The sequence below is a fragment of the Marmota monax genome, unplaced genomic scaffold (genome assembly GCF_021218885.2).
Source record: "Marmota monax isolate L192 unplaced genomic scaffold, Marmota_monax_Labrador192_F-V1.1 WCK01_AAM20220418_F8-fsc00022, whole genome shotgun sequence".
NCBI classification, from domain to species: Eukaryota; Metazoa; Chordata; class Mammalia; order Rodentia; family Sciuridae; genus Marmota; species Marmota monax.
The window spans coordinates 26,005,791-26,027,362 of NW_026695215.1; the positions used below are offsets into that span (position 1 = coordinate 26,005,791).

At 39.2% G+C, this 21,572-nt stretch overlaps 1 protein-coding gene across 8 annotated transcripts in view; it reads right to left on the reverse strand.

Moving 5' to 3' along the window:
* Dock3 (dedicator of cytokinesis 3) overlaps positions 1 to 21,572 on the reverse strand; it is a 680,226-nt gene that overhangs the window by 120,404 nt on the left and 538,250 nt on the right. For all 8 annotated transcript variants that reach the window (XM_058574833.1, XM_058574836.1, XM_058574835.1 and 5 more), the window contains exons 13-14: positions 21,394 to 21,482; positions 8,625 to 8,750 (exon numbers count right to left, since the gene is read on the reverse strand). In XM_058574833.1, the coding sequence (XP_058430816.1) occupies positions 8,625 to 8,750; positions 21,394 to 21,482 (215 nt within the window). The remainder of the gene's footprint in view (positions 1 to 8,624; positions 8,751 to 21,393; positions 21,483 to 21,572) is intronic.

Below are 21,572 nucleotides of genomic sequence, written 5' to 3' on the forward strand. Positions count from 1 at the left end.
TCTCTGGGAGTCCTGATAACTTTCTCTAATGTGTGAGAGCCATTCTGTTTTCCAAACAAGCAACTCTGAGGCTACCATGAAGGGAAGAGGAAAACCTGTTCTAAAAATCATACCTAAGGGCTGGGGTTATGGCTCATTGGTAGAGCACTTGCCTAGCATGTGTGAGGCACCACATATAATTAAATAAATGAAATAAACATCAACAACTAAAAAAATTAAAAATTATACCCAAATGCAACTGTTGCATATGTGGGGCATAAGAGGGTATCCATCCTTGAAGTCTGTTCAGACTTTCCTCCTGGGATGGATAGAGCCTCTGTTTTGAATGTGGATGAATTTGGAATCTTAATCTGCTTCCTCTGGGCATGCCTGCTTGTGATCTCCTAGCATACCATTAATAGAACTCAGGTGTACAGGTGGAATGAAGGTGTACAGGTGTACAGGTGAAGGCAGGTAGAAAGAGAAGGGAAACTCAAATTCATCAGTTTGCTATTTTTAGGACACAGAATAAATAAAACCAGTTCTGAAAAATACTGAAACTCCTGAAAGTCCAAAATTCAAACTTAATTGGGAACTTTACTATGGTCTATTGTTATTATAATAGGATAAATCAGATTTAGTTACACCTGTAATTTTTAGCAATTAAAACAAAGCCATCATCTGATAAAGGCTTTTGGTTTCACATTAGCTTTCTTACAAAACTTAAGTAATTATTCAATTTCTAGAATGATTTAGCATTAAGTGAATAGTCTAGAGAATTTTAATGTCTAATCTGAAGAACAAGTGCTGGTTTAAAATATTAGCCTTGCTTGCATTCTCTGGAAGTTTTTCTGAAGATAATCTATGTGGCTTTAAGATCATTGGAAATATTTTTTTAGGTTGTACAATGGCTTTTGATTTTTATGGCTCTATACAAGGTTAACCATGCTACAGTGAACATGTACTTGAAATGAAATGTTTTCAAAATTTTCTTAGCAACATATTACACAGAATACTAATATAAAACTGGGCATTGTCTTGGAGATTATAATCATAGAATTTGATCTGTGTTGACTGTGTGGAATGAGTTCACAGTTTCTGAGGAGGACATTTTAAGCCAAAATGCCAGTTTCAAAATGGAAGGACTGAGTGAGATAGTCCTACATTTTTCGTTCTTTTCTAAAAATAGAATTCCTTTGGTGATTGTATACCTGAGGGGAAAAAAAAATTTAATACTTACAAGTAACTCTCGGAGTTACAGACTAAAGAAGCTTGATTTCATCAGGTCTTTGCCTGTTCTTTATTTGTGGACCAGACCTACCTAGATCAGCACTGTTCTTAGATATTAGGCTCCCTTATGGGTTGCAATTTTGCAAATTATGGTTTCAATGAAAAAATGGCATTTTTGTGAGAGTTAATATTGCTGCAGGTGGGGGAAGCTTCTTGTCAAAAGCTTTCTGGGATCTTTTAAATTGAATTGAACCAAAACACCTAGAAAGCACGTGAAAAGCCCCAGGTCTGTCTTACAGAGCCTTCCAGGACTCCCCTGCTCTTCAATGGTCCTTATTGCGTGTTACATGTTTACAAAATCTACCAGTTCAATCACGCCTTTGGGTTAAGGCATTGGAGGTTTCTATAAACTTTAGCACCAATTTCCAGGAAATATTAACAGGAGAGGGATGAGGACAGGCACATTACAATGAAGATGGGAAAGAGAAGGCGTGAGCAGTGGTTTTGGAGATTAGTTTGCAGACCGCTGCCTGGCTCTCTGTATTTGAATCACCTGGGAAGCTTATTAAAATTGGATTTCTAGTATCTAGCCCTTCAAATTATATTGTGTGTGTATGTATGTGTGTGGTGTGGTGTGTTTAAAAGCACTAGGTAATTCTGATGCTCTCCATCGTTTACACAAGAAGACCAAAATATGAGGTCTGCTGGGAGGACACTGATGAAGTTTGGTTAAAGTGAAGGGATGGACAGCTCTTAGGCTGTATGGAAATATGCTGGGAGGGGTGTGAGGTTTTTCTGCAGGATGTGAAAATAGGTATTACTGAGGGTGGTCCTGCTGATGAGTCTTCCTTTTAGGAAGGGCCTTGGGCAGCTCTGCCTTCCTTTGTTGGGTGTTACCTGTTTTCTAGGGATGGTAGAGGATATTATATCTCAAAGTACTTAGTTCTTTCTTAGGTACCATGCAATAGAATTTTTGAATGAGATGAGTGAATTGAGTTTATTCTTGTAAGGGGGTCTCAGAGTAAACTGTCTCTACTGTATTCACAGCTCCCATAATAGCCCATGTCAGCTGTTGGTACAGTTGTGATCAGGGAACTAGGTACTTAACAGAGGGCAGGGGTTGGAAAACTTCCTGTATAGACAGTATAGGCAGTAAATATTTTAGGTCTTGTGGGTTGCATATGTCTCTATTACAGTATTCTTTGTTTTCACAACTCTTTAAAAAATTCTTAGCTGGTAAACAGTACAAAAATAGATTACTGGCTAGATTTGGCCCAGGTTATAGTGTGTTGATACCTGGCTTGGAATGTTTATATGAGAATAGCTATGCTACACTGTCACTATGCATCAAAAATTTCAACTCCCGAGAGCCTACACAAATAGCTGCTGGGAAGGAGAAATGTAATGACTCTGATGCTACCTTATTTTTTCATCTCTATTGATATATTTTACAGAGAAGCAAAAAGACTAGAACAAATTTAATAAATTCTTTTTATAGCTGTTAATTCAGACAAGTGAATAATAATTTCTTTTTTGCACTGAACTTTGTTTTAATTTCTCAAAACAGGTTTTTAAAGGTATTAAAAATTTAAAAGAAAGCTAGGCATAGGGTTATGTCCAGGTCCAAGAAATCACCATGGTGTTGCAAGAATGTTCTTGAGACAGGCAAAGATCAGAGTGTTGGGAAGAGTGGCAGGTTGGCTCCAATGTGAAAACAGGTTGTGTGTCCTCAAAACTTGCCTGCTCTAGCAGCTGGCTAAGTCTGCTCAGAGGCCATGCCTTGGGTATCATTGACAGCCTGATGCTACCTTATTATAATGGGAAATATTCTAGGGTCCTTATGGAGTGAGAGGTCTGAGAAGTAAACAGCTCTATTAAGTCAGCAGAAATCTTGGAGGACTGGGGAGCACTGCTGATGAGTTGCCAGTGCCATGGCATTCAGCAGTAATAGATCTGACCTTCCAAAGACATGTATTCTAGCATGACTCTGGAGAAAAAGAGCTCAGGATATGTTTGCAGGTTTCTTCTAAGAGCAATTTTCTTAGAGGCCTCAGAACTTCTGAGGTTTAGCTCAAGCACTATAGCATTCTGCCAGCAAGAGAATCTCTTGCCAGAAACTCCAGCATTATTTGAAGTTTGGGGCCCTGTCTCATATGATTCTAGCCTATGTAGAAATGGTTCATAAAGGCCACATAAGTTTGGGCATTCAGTCTGGTTTGGATTATTTATTATATTTATGTCCCTTCTATATAAATTATTCATACCACATATTATAAGGCATTGAGTTCAAATAAAATAGCACTTAATAGTATATTATTTATATTTTGTATGCATCTAAATAGGATTAGGAGGAGCTTCTATGAAGGTGATTTCTTTCCCTTGAGACCATAGACAATAAGATATATCTTATCTCAGAAGACACAGCAGCTTACATGGAATGGTGCCAATTCTATCTTTTTGTAGAATAGGAAGAAGTCTCCTGACAAAAATCATTGAGATGTGAAGATGCTAACACGTTACATGGAGTCTTGAACATATGAAATCAATGTTTTATTTTGTAGTAGTTTTTATTTTCTTGAGGGAGAGAAAGGAAAAATAACAATCTTGGGAGAGATTCTTTAGGTATCCAAAAAAGACGGGCTCTTTATTTTTCTCACCATGTCTTTGCGGTCACACTTCTGGTATCTATTACTATAAAGTCAGTGATGCCCTCTGCTCTAACAGGATGACAGATATGGGAATAGCATCACATCATTATATATAGTTATTCCTTTCTTGGGTCAGGAATATGATGATCTTTTAACCTCTTACCAGACCAGAAATGATCATTCTTAAACCATCCCTTAGCAATAATACCAAAGCATCATTTGACACAGATCAAACCAACATGAATCCATTTGTGACAAATCAGTTCATCACTTCCCTTGAGAAGACCATTCTTTCGAAAGTGATATCTCTGTACATCTGCTCTCTTTATGAAGTATCTCCTAGCAGGGCTGGAAAAAGATAAACTTTCTGATTCTGTGAGGCTTGGGGTAAGTACTACTCATTTTCTTTTCAGTTGCAGTAACTCTTCTGTCTCATAACACAATCCTTTCCCATCTCTATATACCTCAGACTTGTTAAGATTTTCTAAACATTCCAATATGTTCTCAGATATTAATGAATACCCTAAGTAATATGATGTCATAGGGTGGGCTGGTAGCTTCTCTTTTTGTCTTTTCAGTTACTGGGAAGGTGAGGCTGATGAAGGATTAATAATGTACATGACACCCCACCTCAGTATTGCAACATTCCATGAAACAAAGGAAGATGGGAACAAAGCAGGCAGTAGGCAGACAGGACACAAAAAAGCAGGAACTTACACCCAACTATCTTCAGCTCTGCATCAGAGAAAAAGGGGCGAGAATGAGGGGACAGCACAGAGAAAAACAAAAACAATTAAGACAAACAGGAAAAGAGATAGAAACATCACTGTAGGTCTGTGATGAAATATGCATTTTTTTTTATCAGAGATCAAAGAAAATTATAGTGTATTTCTGAGTACAAGGCAAGAGTCAGGGAATCCTCTAGAGGGATGCCATGTCTGCATAGCTGTCTTCTAATGGGCAAGTTCAGGACAACCCAAAGAGGAGGGGTATTTGCCTCAGATCTGACTCAGGGAAGAACAAAACATCTCCAAAGCAAAATATTTTCTAGGGCATCGTTCTCTGAGAGGTTTCCAGACTAGCAGCATCACCATCACTTGAGAGTTTGTGAGAAATATGAATTGTTGAACCCTGGCCCAATTCTACTGAATTAGAAACTCTTGGTAGTGGGCCCAGTAATCTGTGTTTTTCCAAGCTTTGCAGGTGATTCCAACACACAATAAAATTTGAAGATTACTACTTTAGAGAAAAACTTATTCTTTGTTTTAAAACAACATATTAAATCAAAGGTGGACTTCTTATGGCAAGACAGAGATCATTTAATAGAAAACTTGGCCTATACCACAGTCTATTAAAACCACAGAAATTCAAGTCTTATGAAACAGGTTAAAATGTTGTACTTCCCAAAGAGCATAACAGAGCTCTGTCTTTCCATTGACCCCAGGGCATGAAGTTTCCAGGAAAGATAAGAAATAGTGATATAGAAGATGTTACATCTCTGTTGGCTTAGACATGATCTGGATAATGGTACAGCCCCTTCTTGAACACGAGGTTTTAAATTATTCCTTTCAAGTTATGGTCTTTTGGCTGACAAGAGTTCTTTAAAGTTTGATTATGGCTAATTCTGATACATGAGTCACAGGGAACTATATTACTATCTACTTGTTACCCTGGAATATCTTTCTTTCCTGCTTATCTTCTTTAAAATAAAATCTAGGAAAGAAGTAAAAAGGTGTTATAGTTATTAGTTTCTGTACTGAACTAAAAATGGTCTAGAGAGAAGGAGAAGTACCCACGGAAATATCATGATCAACAAAAAAGTTATATGTGCTCAGTTTCAAAAAATGGCTTAAATTCCCATATCTATTTGTTCTTTTATAATCTAAGATGGCATTTTTTCTGGATCAGCATGCCTTTCTCTAGAGCCCCAGGCTCCCAGAACACCTATAGTATCACTGTTTTCTCTGCTCATTATTATGAGCCATGAGCAGAGCTGGATAACTGTGTAGTCAGGGTCTTAGCTGTGGCTCAGAGGAGGATATCTTCTGCTCACATCAACACAGTGTATATTTACACTCCAGTAAAAAGCAATAATAGGATGTCAGAAAGACCTTTTCAGAAAATGGCATGTTAGGTATTAGTGTGGCTATAGCCTATCTGAACTCTTTCTTATAGTTCTGCCAATTCAGTTTGACAGAGACCTATCTAGGCAGTTTGACAAAACAAGAACAACAACTTCTCCAAATGAGTTTCTGCTGGTTTCTGCCAAATACTAGGGAGTTATTTTTTTTAATTGGTGCATTGTAATTATGCATAGTAGTAGAATTCATTATATTATATTCACACAAGCACATAACATAATCCTACCAATCTCATTCCCAAAATACTGGGTACTTTTAAAATAAGGACCACAGCTTACAAGTAATTCTAATTTTTCATCTACTGTAATTTCTCAGACTTAAGTGTCAAAATGCTCCTAGTTACTGACAATTGATTTTCTTGTTCTTTCTCCATTTGCCCATGTGTCAAGAAGATGAAGCTTCTTATAACATGGCCACACAAGTACTATGAGGCTGAGGGACTGCTGCAGCCCAGGTATAATGTTCTCACAGTTGAAGAGTGGCTCAGAGGCAGGAGGAGGGGTGGCCAGAACTTGGAACAGACTCACCAAAGCACTTTTTCTGGAAAACTGTATAGTCAGGGTCTTAGCTGTGGCTCAGAGGAGGATATCTTCTGCTCACATCAACACAGTGTGTATTTACACTCCAGTAAAAAGCAATAATAGGATGTCAGAAAGACATCCTATTATTGTTTCCCAAGACAGACTGACCACATTTTAAACACACATTATTATTGCTCTATCAGGACCTGCAGGTGCAACTCTATTTTATTGCCCACGGGTGGCATACCCACTCTGACAGTATATTGTGGTACATTAAGGAGGTTGACAATTGTTAACAGCCCACAAAACTGTGAGTGGCCATCTGTGCAAAAAGCTCTTTCCTCAAGAGTAAAAGAGTGGAAAAGGAGACAAAGTATGCACAACCCCCCCGCCCCCTGCTTACTTTCAGTTTTAGCACTCAGTACTTCAAAGGCAGACAACCCAGGAAGAAGCACGCTCATATTCTACCCTACCCCAGATCTCCCAGGACTTTTCAATGTTTCTGCCCAGGGGAGGACAAACTACTTTTGCTTCACCAATGCCTGAGATTGCAGATTTCCACAGTCATGTTGAGCATAAACAGAAGTTCTTTGTAAAGCTGTGGACCAATGATACAAAGAAATACAGACTACTTCAGAAGAGATGTCTTTCTATGGATGAGGTTTTATCAGTGTAAGTTGAATTTTGCTTAAGATTTTGCTTAAATACATTGATTGAAACTTGCCCCTTTCTAGTCTTTGTTTAATTGTTTTAAAACCTATGAATATGTGAAGGTTATTAGAAGAGTAATATCAAAATATTAAATAACTTCTTAAAAGAAAGGAGAGGCTTGGGGTGTAGTTCAGTGATACAATGCTTTCCTGGCATGGGTTCAATCCCCAGCACTGAAAAAAAAAAAAGAAAGGAACTTGGAGTATATTTCTACACTGTGTAAATCTAGATAGCTAATTTTGAAAAGATCACCAGATCAATTTTGGTAACCATCTATTCTTTTTTTTTGAAGCCAGGCTGCCAAGAAGCCAAGGACTATGTTGGACTCTTCTTTTTCTGATTACTAGGTCCAGAGAGAGCTGAGGAATTGTGTAAAGACAGCATGGGAGAAATGTTCTATGGAATATTCACCTCTATAATAGCCAGGTGGAGGCCTTTCATAAGCATGAACTCTACTTAGCATTTAGGGATAAACATAATTGATCTAGTAGCCTAAGTTTCCCATCCCTTTCCGTATTCATGAGTAGAAAATGAAGGTTGTGCACAGCAGTTTGCTCTCATTCATAGTGTCCATGGAAAGAGGATAAAGGTAAAAGAAAATAAACCTATGCATAGTCAGTGTAACTGGAAAGCTGCCAGAATTTATTGCATGTACCTTCCCCTATGCTCAGGTCATGCTGCCCTTGGGTATGTGTTGGCAAATGTTCTCAACATGAGAATTGACCATAAAGAACTCTAAACAGATGATATTAAAGTGGTCACAATCAGTTCATTCTAGCCTGCCATGGCCATTTTAAACAAAAGGAAATAAGCTTTCAGCAGAATATTAAAACTCAATTGAGAGGGTAGGTCCATTCTTCCTGGAAATCTATTCAGATAACCAGATACATGCCTGTTCATTCAAAGTGTGTAGTTCATATTATTTGCTTGATATAGTTTTTTGATACAGTAAAATGTATCTGTGATTTCTATACAAATGAGATTCACTGATACTGAAAGCACATGTTTTAGTATATTCTTCCCCTTGAGCAGGAAATTTTTATGAGGCAATTTTCTAGTGAATATGATAGAAAAGTAGGGTACAAAAAGGCACCTCTCTGAAGAAATTCATGTTGGTTCCTATCATTCAGCCTCTATAAAGCCCATGTGCTGAACTGTCACATTACATGGGTGAACATGATATGGGGGCTTCTGGAAAAGAACAGATACTTACAAAAGCCAAAGGGTCACTGGTTGCAGATTACAGTCAGCAAACTGATTTGGTATGTGGAGGCATTTAATGGCTGCAGGGCTCTTCCTGAGCATAGCTCATGACCTGCCTCAAGAGAGGAGCAATGGACTCCATCTTCCTAACTCATCTATCTCCCTACCCAGCCCCAAGCAGTTCTGCCTACCTGGCATGATGACATCAGGAAATCCCAATTTTCTTGTAATTGCCAATCCCCTATTAAATACCATGGGATTTTCTCTTCGAATCTGTTCCATGTCTCCACGAAGAAGCTGCAGAGAAATAATAAGACCTGCAAAACAAAAATATTTTTTTACTCAAAACCACACTTTCACCCTATTATATAGTACTAGAAAAGACACAAAATTCATTTTTATTTTTTATTTTGGAATGCTGGGGATTAAACCCAGGATGTTACACACACTAATTGCCACTCCACTATTGAGATACATCCCTAGCTCTGGTATTTTTCTTGAGAGGAAACAAATAATACAGAAAACATAAATGCATAAATTATAATGAAGAAACTTTTATAAAGCTAAAGGAATTTAAGTCAAGGTGACCTCAATATCCCATAGAATCACAGACTAAGATCTAGGAAACTGAATTGCCTTCCTCTCTGTTCTCCAGTACCCAGCCATGGTCTGCCTGGACCTCAGTTAATACAGAGTGAGAGGATGGAACTACCTAAGTTTTACATTCAGGAACTCAGAGAAAGCTACAGACTAGAAACAAGTGTGACCAGTGAAGAATTTGGGTCAGGGTATCTCATATTCTGGAAATGAGTGAACTAAAATGTGCTGGGTTTTATGCTAGGAGTATGTCAACGTGTGGGAAGTAACTTGCTGGTGCAACTTTGCACTGGCTTACAAAGAAAGCAAAAAGCAGACATCATATTCTCTCTTCAGGAACCACAGCACCACAAAGAAAAGATGGGGTGCTTTTATGGGGCTAAGCATCACATCAGACCTTGTGAGAATTTCAGACCCTCCAGATGATCTTTGTTCAGGATTTAAGAATATGTAATGTTCCCTAAGGATGAACTGACTTCTGGCTCATTACATGCATCCTTGGATTTTCCACAAAGTTAGAATTTCCTGAGGTACACCTTTGTATTCCACAGTCCTAAGGGTCTTTGCTGGCTAGAAGGCTGTTAGAGTCCAGTTTCCATGGAATTAGAAATCATCACCTCTGAGACAGTGAATAGACTAGCTGTTTACAGGACGATGAATTTAGATGCTAATCTATGGGTCAGCAGGAAGCATCCTCAATGATTTGTAAACTTGGGAGTGGAGCAGAAAATAAACTTCTATAGAAGCGAGGGAAGAAAGTGTTATTAAAATGAAGGCAGTAATAAGCATAACTGTGGAATAATGACCTGGAAATGCTGAAAGGGGAAGATATAGAAAAGTAGAAAAAGAAAGTCAGAAGAGTCACTCCAGACATCATATAAAACAGATAAAAGTATTCCAGAAACTGGGAATATGTACTCTTGTTATTGGCACTATTTGGTCACCTTCCAGAATCAGAAATGAGAGAAGGTGAGGTATAAAGGAAAAAGTACTACGATCAGTTTGGTCCAAACTGGGAAGGCAGCTAATCTGCTTCTGCCTGTCCTATACGAACAAAAGTCCAGAGATGTAGCCAGGCTGTGCTAGCCGGTGATATGTTATAATTCCAGTTTTTCAACCCTCGCACATGTTTGCCCAAACTATAAGGCCAGTTCTTTAGTTTCCATTCTCAGCAGGATAAAACTCAGTTCCAGAAAAACAATTTATCAGGAAATTGGAAGGATTGGGGCTTTTTATTTTAAAGGAGCTTTGTTATACTCTCACACAGAGACAAAGAGAGGAAATATGGTTCTGTTCTAGTTCAGACAGAACCTTAATATTATTTCGTTGATTCTGCTAAACTCATATTTCTAAGAAACCCTGGGATTATATACATGGTTTCCCAGGCATGATTAGTACTAGGATCACAGTGTCCTGAAATGCAAACAATATTCCAGGGGTACTATGGTTTGAAAATCAGGTTTGGGGATTTTGACCATTTAAGTATTTTTTTTTTTATAGATTAATCACTTGGTGAACTAAACTACAATTAGTTTATGAACTTGAAAGGTTGTGGGCGAGAATCAAGCCCACACTGATCTCTGTAGAGGAGTGTAGCTTGGGTGAACCTGCCCTTTCCTCACAACCCCAACTCATTTATCTTCATTGTCTTCACATGGCTATCAAATCTTATCAACAGGGTACACAGAAATCTACTGACCTAGGAGCTAGCCCAGTATGAGCAAATAGCTAAGGATAAGAGAATCTCTATAATTTGAGGGGGTGACAGTTGGAGGGCAAAGGAAAAAAAAAAGTAACTTCTTTATCATTCTGTATTGGCAAGAATTCAGTTAAGCACCTAGTGTTTGCCTTAAGCCTCTGCATCTTTGAGTACCCAAAATGACCTTTGAAACAGACTGATTTTTTCCCCTCTCTTCTGAAATTGAGAACAACTTCTTTATGCTGAGAATGGAAGCTGAGGGGCTGCCCTCACATAGCCTGACAGACTCCAAGGAAGCCAAGAATAGAGATTGCTCCTTCCCCAGGCATGTCTAACCCAAGGTAATTACATCTACATATATATTCCCTTCCTTTTGTCTCTTCACCACCTCTTCTCTTTAAAAGTGAGTTAGCTCATTCTTAAGATATTTCCAAGATGGAATTTTGGAACAATGAGAATCTTTCTATCTTCTTTCAAAGCTGGCTTTGAATAAAACCCATTTTCCTACATTTTGACTCCAAATATTTCTGGAGCAATGAACATGGTAGCCCAGCTTCTTCCATGGTTGTTACTGCTGCTGCCCAGGAGCCCCTTGAGGAAAGCGAAACTTGTGAGGATGCAGATTGAAGGTTCTATGAGAGTTACTTCTAGCTTTGGAGCTACCCAAAGGGATTCTGAACAGCTATTTCTACATTTAAATAAGAGAAAGTCGGGCTGGGGTTGTGGCTCAGAGGTAGATCGCTTGCCTCGCATGCGTGAGGCACTGGGCTCTATACTCAGCACCACGTAAAAATAAAATAAAGGTATTCACCTACAACTAAAAAATAAATGTCTAGAGAGCCGCCCCCTCCCCCTGCACCTGCAAGGTAGAGGGAACTGTGACCACGCACAGAGCAGGCCCAGCGGCCTGCTGAGGGGCAGAGCCACCCCCCACCCCCCCCGCGCCTGCCAGGTGACCACCGACAGAAAAGGCCCAGTGGCCCGCGGTGGGACAGAGCTTCCAATCACTCCTGCAAGGTAGGCGGGCCTGCGACCCACCGGCAGAAGAGGAGCAGCGGCCTGCTGAGAGGCAGAGCCGCCCCCTCCCCCTGCACCGGCAAGGTAGAGGGAACTGTGACCACGCACAGAGCAGGCCCAGCGGCCTGCTGAGGGGCAGAGCCGCCCCCCACCCCCCGCGCCTGCCAGGTAGGGGAACTGTGACCACGGACAGAAAAGGCCCAGTGGCCCGCGGCGGGACAGAGCTTCCAATCACTCCTGCAAGGTAGGCGGGCCTGCGACCCACCGGCAGAAGAGGAGCAGCGGCCTGCTGAGAGGCAGAGCCGCCCCCTCCCCCTGCACCGGCAAGGTAGAGGGAACTGTGACCACGCACAGAGCAGGCCCAGCGGCCTGCTGAGGGGCAGAGCCGCCCCCCACCCCCCGCGCCTGCCAGGTAGGGGAACTGTGACCACGGACAGAAAAGGCCCAGTGGCCCACGGCGGGACAGAGCTTCCAATCACTCCTGCAAGGTAGGCGGGCCTGCGACCCACCAGCAGAAGAGGAGCAGCGACCTGCTGAGAGGCAGAGCCGCCCCCTCCCCCTGCACCGGCAAGGTAGAGGGAACTGTGACCACCCACAGAACAGGCTGAGTGGCCTGCTGAGGGGCAGAGCCGCCCCCCACCCCCCGCGCCTGTCAGGTAGGCGGAACTGTGACCACTGACAGAAAAGGCCCAGTGGCCCGCGGAGTGGCAGAGCTTCCAATCACTCCTGCAAGGTAGGCGGGCCTGCGACCCACCGGCAGAAGAGGAGCAGCGGCCTGCTGAGAGGCAGAGCCGCCCCCTTCCCCCAGCGCCTGCAAGGTAGACGGAACTGTGACCACCATCAGAACAGGCCAGACCTGCAACCGAGAGACAGAACAGGCCCAGTGGCCTGAGGAAGGGTAGAGCCGCCCCCCCCCCCGTGCCTGCAAGGTAGGCGGACCTGCGACCCACTGGCAGTACAGCCCCAGAGGCCTTCAGAGGGGCAGTGCCGCTGGCTGCGCCTGCAAAGTAGACAGAACTGTGACCACCGACAGAACAAGCCTAGCGGCCCGCAGAGGCACAGAGCCGCCGCCCGCTCCTGCGAGGGAGACTTTGCAACTATACAAGACCATTAAAAATATATAGGGGGAAAATTCAATAGCACAACAGTTTCACCAAGTAGAAAGGAACTCGAACAGTATGAAGAGACAAGGAAAGAAAGGACCACAAGCATTGCAGGTCAACTCAACATTAGAAGAGGTAATAGCTGCAGCAGATGTAATGTCAGATAAAGAATTCAGGATATACATGCTTCAGGTGATCTGGAGTCTCAAGGAAGACATCAGACAGCAAAATCAGACAATGAAAGATCACTTCAACAATGAATTACATAAACAAATCCAAGAAGCAAAAGATCAACTATACAGGGAAATAGAGGTTATAAAAAACAAACAAACAGAAATTCTAGAAATGCAGGAAGCAATAAGCCAACTTAAAAACTCAATTGAGAATACTACCAGCAGAGTAGAACACTTAGAAGACAGAACATCAGACAATGAAGATAAAGTATTTCAACTTGAAAAGAACATAGACAGCTCAGCAAGACTGTTAAGAAACCATGAGCAGAACATCCAAGAAATATGGGATAACATCAAGAGACCAAATTTAAGAGTCATTGGGATACAGGAAGGGACAGAGTTTCAAACCAAAGGAATGAGCAATGTATTCAATGAAATAATACGAGAAAACTTCCCAGACTTGAAGAATGAGACAGAACCCCAAATCCTAGAAGCCTACAGGACGCCGAATGTGCAAAATCATAAGAGACCCACACCTAGACACATTATAATGAAGATGCCCAACATACAGAATAAGGAGAGAATTTTAAAAGCTACAAGAGAAAGGAAGCAGATCACATTTAGGGGTAAGCCAATCAGGATAACAGCTGATCTTTCAACACAGACTCTGAAAGCTAGAAGATCCTGGAATAACATATTTCAAACACTGAAAGAAAATGGGTTCCAACCAAGAATTGTGTTTCCAGCGAAATTAAGCTTCAGGATGGAAGATGAAATTAAAACCTTCCACGATAAACAAAAGTTAAAAGAATTTGCAGCTAGAAAACCATCTCTTCAAAACATCCTCGGCATAACATTACAGGAAGAGGAAATGGAAAATAACAATGAAAACCAACAGTGGGAGGTAGGACACTAAAGGGGGGAAAATAATCAAAGAGGAAAACAAACCATGTTTAGTAACATAAATAAACAAATATGGCTGGAAGAAAAACCCATATCTCAATAATAACCCTAAATGTTAATGGCTTAAACTAACCAATCAAGAGACACAGGCTAGTAGAATGGATCACAAAACAAGACCCAACAATATGCTGCCTACAGGAGACGCATTTGATAGGAAAAGACATACATAGACTGAAGGTGAAAGGTTGGGAAAAATCATATCACACATATGGACTTCGGAAACAAGCAGGAGTGTCCATACTCATATCAAATAAAATAGATTTCAAGCCAAAGTTAATCAAAAGGGATAAAGAGGGACACTACATACTGCTCAAGGGAACCATACACCAACAAGACATAACAATCATAAATATATATGCCCCAAACAATGGTGCAGCTATGTTCATCAAACAAACTCTTCTCAAGTTCAAGAGTCTAATAGACCACCATACAATAATCATGGGAGACTTCAACACACCTCTATCACCACTGGACAGATCTTCCAAACAAAAGTTGAATAAGGAAACTATAGAACTCAATAACACAATTAATAACCTAGACTTAATTGACATATATAGAATATACCACCCAACATCAAGCAGTTACACTTTTTTCTCAGCAGCACATGGATCCTTCTCAAAAATAGATCATATATTATGTCACAGGGAAACTCTTAGACAATATAAAGGAGTAGAGATAATACCATGCATCCTATCTGATCATAATGGAATGGAACTGAAAATCAACGATAAAAGAAGGAAGGGAAAAGAATACATCAATTGGAGAATGAACAATAGGTTACTGAATGATCAATGGGTTATGGAAGACATCAAGGAAGAAATTAAAAAATTCTTAGAGATTAATGAAAACACAGACACAACATATCGGAATCTATGGGACACATTGAAAGCAGTTCTAAGAGGAAAATTCATTGCTTGGAGTTCATTCCTTAAAAAAAGAAAAAACCAACAAATAAATGATCTCATATTTCATCTCAAAATCCTAGAAAAAGAAGAGCAAAACAACAGCAAAAGAAGTAGAAGGCAAGAAATAATGAAAATCAGAGCTGAAATTAATGAAATCGAAACAAAAGAAACAATTGAAAAAATTGACAAAACTAAAAGTTGGTTCTTTGAAAAAATAAACAAAATCGACAGACCCTTAGCCATGCTAGCGAAGAGAAGAAGAGAGAGAACTCAAATTACTAACATACGGGATGAAAGAGGCAATATCACAACAGACACTTCAGAAATACAGAAGATAATCAAAAATTATTTTGAATCCTTATACTCCAATAAATTAGAAGATAGTGAAGGCATAGATAAATTTCTTAAGTCATATGATCTGCCCAGATTGAGTCAGGAGGATATAGAAAACCTAAACAGACCAATATCACTTGAGGAAATAGAAGAAACCATCAAAAGACTACCAACTAAGAAAAGCCCAGGACCGGATGTGTATACAGCAGAGTTTTACAAAACCTTTAAAGAGGAACTAATACCAATACTTTTCAAGCTACTTCGGGAAATAGAAAAAGAGGGAGAACTTCCAAATTCATTCTATGAGGCCAACATCACCCTGATACCTAAACCAGACAAAGACACTTCAAAGAAAGAAAACTTCAGACCAATATCTCTAATGAACCTAGATGCAAAAATCCTCAATAAAATTCTGGCCACTCGGATACAAAAACTTATCAAAAAAATTGTGCACCATGATCAAGTAGGATTCATCCCTGGGATGCAAGGCTGGTTCAATATACGGAAATCAATAAATGTTATTCACCACATCAATAGACTTAAAAATAAGAATCATATGATCATCTCGATAGATGCGGAAAAAGCATTCGACAAAATACAGCATCCCTTTATGTTCAAAATTCTAGAAAAACTAGGGATAACAGGAACATACCTCAATATTGTAAAAGCAATCTATGCTAAGCCTCAGGCTAGCATCATTCTGAATGGAGAAAAATTGAAGGCATTCCCTCTAAAATCTGGAACAAGACAGGGATGCCCTCTCTCACCACGTCTGTTCAACATAGTTCTCGAAACACTGGCCAGAGCAATTAGACAGACGAAAGAAATTAAAGGCATCAAAATAGGAAAAGAAGAAATTAAATTATCACTATTTGCAGATGACATGATTCTATACCTAGCAGACCCAAAAGGCTCTACAAAGAAACTATTAGAGCTAATAAATGAATTCAGCAAAGTGGCAGGATATAAAATCAACACGCATAAATCAAAGGCATTCCTGTATATCAGCGACAAATCCTCTGAAATGGAAATGAGGACAACCACTCCATTCACAATATCTTCAAAAAAAATAAAATACTTGGGAATCAACCTAACAAAAGAGGTGAAAGACTTATACAATGAAAACTACAGAACCCTAAAGAGAGAAATAGAAGAAGATCTTAAAAGATGGAAAAATATACCCTGTTCATGGATAGGCAGAACTAACATCATCAAAATGGCGATATTACCAAAAGTTCTCTATAGGTTTAATGCAATGCCAATCAAAATCCCAACGGCATTTCTTGTAGAAATAGAGAAAGCAATCATGAAATTCATATGGAAAAACAAAAGACCCAGAATAGCAAAAACAATGCTAAGCAGGAAGTGTGAATCAGGCGGTATAGCGATACCAGACTTCAAACTATACTACAGAGCAATAGTAACAAAAACAGCATGGTACTGGTACCAAAACAGGCGGGTGGACCAATGGTACAGAATAGAGGACACAGAAACCAATCCACAAAACTACAACTACCTTATATTTGATAAAGGGGCTAAAAGCATGCAATGGAGGAAGGATAGCATCTTCAACAAATGGTGCTGGGAAAACTGGAAATCCATATGCAACAAAATGAAACTGAATCCCTTTCTCTCGCCATGCACAAAAGTGAATTCAAAATGGATCAAGGAGCTTGATATCAAATCAGAGACACGCCGTCTGAGAGAAGAAAAAGTTGGCTACGATCTACATACTGTGGGGTCGGGCTCCAAATTCCTCAATAGGACACCCATAGCACAAAAGTTAATAACTAGAATCAACAAATGGGACTTACTCAAACTAAAAAGTTTTTTCTCAGCAAAAGATACAATAAGAGAGGTAAATAGAGCGCCTACATCCTGGGAACAAATCTTTACTCCTCACACTTCAGATAGAGCCCTAATATCCAGAGTATACAATGAACTCAAAAAATTAGACAATAAGAGAACAAACAACCCAATCAACAAATGGGCCAAGGACCTGAACAGACACTTCTCAGAGGAGGACATACAATCAATCAACAAGTACATGAAAAAATGCTCACCATCTCTAGCAGTCAGAGAAATGCAAATCAAAACCACCCTAAGATACCATCTCACTCCAGTTAGATTGGCAGCCATTATGAAGTCAAACAACAACAAGTGCTGGCGAGGATGTGGGGAAAAGGGTACACTTGTACATTGCTGGTGGGACTGCAAATTGGTGCAGCCAATTTGGAAAGCAGTATGGAGATTTCTTGGAAAGCTGGGAATGGAGCCACCATTTGACCCAGCTCTTCCCCTTCTCGGTCTATTCCCTAAAGACCTAAAAAGAGCATGCTACAGGGACACTGCTACATCGATGTTCATAGCAGCACAATTCACAATAGCTAGACTGTGGAACCAACCTAGATGCCCTTCAATGGATGAATGGATAAAAAAAATGTGGCATTTATACACAATGGAGTATTACTCTGCATTAAAAAATGACAAAATCATAGAATTTACAGGGAAATGGATGGCATTAGAGCAGATTATGCTAACTGAAGCTAGCCAATCCCTAAAAAACAAATGCCAAATGTCTTCTTTGATATAAGGAGAGTAACTAAGAACAGAGTAGGGTTGAAGAGCATGAGAAGAAGATTAACATTAAACAGGGATGAGTGGTGGGAGGGAAAGGGAGAGAGAAGGGAAAATGCATGGAAATGGAAGGAGACCCTCAGAGTTATACAAAAGTACATACAAGAGGAAGTGAGGGGAAGGGGAAAAATAATATAAGGGGGACAAACGAATGTCAGTAGAGGGAGCAGAGAGAGAAGAGGGGAGGGGAGGGGAGGGGAGGGGGGATAGTAGAGGATAGGAAAGGCAGCAGAATACAACAGACACTAGTATGGCAATATGTAAATCAATGTATGTGTAACTGATGTGATTCTGCAATCTGTATATGGGGTAAAAATGGGAGCTCAAAACCCACTTGAATCAAATTGTGAAATATGATATATCAAGAACTATGTAATGTTTTGAACAGCCAACAATAAAAAATTAAAAATAAAAAAATAAAAAAATAAATGTCTAAAAAATAAGAGAAAGTCTCCGTTTGTGCAAGAGTTCAGATGCAGAGGCATAGAAAGAATGAAAGAAACCAAAAAGATGGAGGCTATAAAAACTGTATCCCGTTTCATAAGGACTTTTATCCTGAAACTTTTGGATTTTCTTCCTGGTTCTGAACCCCTGGTTGATTGAGGTACATGCCAAATAATGCTAGGGCATGGTCCTCAATGCAAGAGAGTGTCCATGAAGAGCTCAGAAAAGTGATCCACTCACCTACCCAGTATGTAACCAGTCCCTTGGTAACACTTGATATTCTACCTATCCATCATCTCAGTTGGGATCTAAAATATAAGAACTTGAAATTAAGTTAAGGTTATCCAATTTCTCTCTCAATTGGATCCCTCTAATTACCTGACATAAGAAAGCCATTTACTGAATTTTATCTGTTGTTAAAATTGGCCAATAAAAAGTAACTGGACAAACTTATTTTTGTGTGGAAGCAACTTTGCTTTGTCCCCGCACCCCACCTTCCTGGCGCCTCTTGTTGAATGAGAATTGCATAAATTAATCTCAGTCCAAGACATATAAATGAAGCTAGTTAGTAGTAATTTAAAAATAAATAGTAGTAATTTAAGAATAAATAGAAAGCAGTGTGCCAACTGCTTTATTTATTTTCACTTTTCCTTAATGACTTTCATGCTACTGGATTGTGAAAAGTTCAGTCTGTGGATACACATCAAATAGGCAAACAATGGAAATGAAAAGCCACATATATCAGAGCTGCACTTATGTAAATTATTGCTTAACAATACATTTACTCTAAGCACTCAAAACCAATGTAGCAATTCTTTCTGCATTTTTAGGTGATTTGGCTTGAAGGGAAAGCAATAGGACTTCTGAAACAGACATACCAAGAGAGTAAACTGCCTATGTTTAACAAACAGTTATGTATGCCCACAGTCCTAGCTACTCAGGAAATTGAGGAAGGAAATCATTTAAGCCCATAAGTTTGAGACCAGCCTGAGCAACATAGTGAGGTCCAGTCTCAAAAACCAAAACTAAAAACAACAAAATGGATGACAGTATATAACAAAGTAAATTAATTATTTTTATAAAGATGCATGTTTATAAGAGACCTGAATTATTTTTTGAGCAATCTATGAAAACTCTCTGGCATGAAAATCCCAGAGTCCAACAGTGGAAAACCCACATTGAGAAGCTTGGAAATACATTAGACACCTGGGCTCTGCCCTGGTTCAGCCACCAAGTTATTTCACTGAACTTCGAATTTCTTATTAACAAGGGGGTTAAACACCTAATTCCAAGTTCTTAAACAGCTTCCAACACATACAAAAAGATGTAGTCTATTTCTCCTCCTCACTTCCATAATATCACAGGGACTTCTTCACAGTAGGGTTATCCTAACCAAGGCTCTCCGTAGTCTCTCTGTAGACTGTGGAAACAACTTCCCAGCATGGAGAAATGAGTGTGTTCTAACACTATTTAAAAGGCCAATACCTTGAATTCTGGACAAAAATCTGAACTACATGCCCAGGACTTTCCTTTATTTTAAAATAATATTTTAAATATTTAATATTACTTGTTTCTTGCTTTAACCTCATAGACTGAAGACTGCCTAGTCCCGGCTCACTTTGGGGAATGTGACACAACTCATTATCCTAACCTGGTGTGGTAACAGTGGAAACTGCTCTTTCAGTATTTTTTTTTAAGTGCCTTACTACCACTGTGTCTCTTTTATATTCTCCATGTTTTTAACCATATCAAGCCCTAAGAACTTACAGAGGTACCTCTTTATCAATCAAATGAAACAAAGAATATAACAAATATTGCTGTGAAATACTGCTGTGAAATATTGCTGTGATATTTTTCTAAATTGCTGGTAGCTTTCTTTGTTTCCCCTATTTATTAATATTTTATTTATTTTTGTGGTGCTAGGAATTAAACTCAGGGCCTTGTGCATACTAAGCAAGCATTCTACCACTGAACTACATGCCCAGGACTTTCTTTTATTTTAAAATGATATTTTTAATATTTAATATTACTTGTTTCTTGCTTTAACCTCATTTCATATTTAGGCACACACATATGGGGAAACTGTCATTTAAAAACAGGGAGGCTCTATTAGAGAGAATCTCTGGGCCCTCACTCTACAGTTTTAGAGGAATCAAGTGGTCCTAGCTGAAAATTTTCAATCTTTGCAGTCTCTGGTGTGGATTCTTCTCAATGAACCCTCCTATTTGGGTATCTGTTGAACCTGATAGAAAAACTAAAGTTCTTGTCAATAAATACTCTCCTTCTACTGTCATTTAAGGCCAATTTTTAATTTCCAGCAAGGTCTATGAAAGTTTAAAGAAAGGAAGTTATGCAAAAACTTATGAAAGGTTATGAAAATTATTTGGAGATCAAAATTATAAGGAGAAACATGGTTCTATATAAATTTGATAACTATCTGCAAGGGTATATAAAAATTCAGATTTTAGTTAGTGCTTCTAATTTAATCAAGAAATTAATGCTCAAATTATAAAACGTAATCTAATGTACAGAATTTCACCAAGCTTTAGATAGAAATTATTTAAATAGAGCTCTAAAATAAAAGGAGGAAAAATGAAAAGAAGAGGTTAAGCTAAGATAAAAACTGCTTTGAAGTAAAGATTTTCTATTATAGTTCCAGAATGACTGATTGTTTCTCATTAGTGTAAAACATTTTTGGTGATGTTAACACTGAACAGTAATAGAGGATTGATATTAATATTTGTCCTACTCTCCTTTTTTATGGCTGGGGTAAGTTTTGTTCAGAAAAACAAAGAATTTGCTCTGTGACAACCCTGAAACACATTTTCCACTCTAGATTTAAACTGGAACTTTAGTTACCTATCAAAGCACACAAAATCCATCATAGAAAGAACAGAAAATGTAGTTTGGGCAGCAAATATTAGGGAAGGCCTAAAGTTATTACAAAAGAATTAGTAGAAAGTACCTACAAAAGGAAAAAAATCATCTTTAGAGAATTAAATACATAGCAACCAATCAACACCAACTGAAGTGCTGTATGGATTAGCAAATACAACATAACACGTATTCTAGCCAGAGTAATACATCACCATGGCTGGCGCTGGGGGCAGAGTACTTGGCGCTGGACTTTCGGATGATGTTCTCATGGATCTGGGCCCATTCACTCTCATTGTTGCACCTGCAACAGAAGGACAGGATTTATGGCTTCCCAGTATTTTAGTATTTGGTCTGATGTCTCAATGTATAACAATAAGTGAAGGGAAAAGAA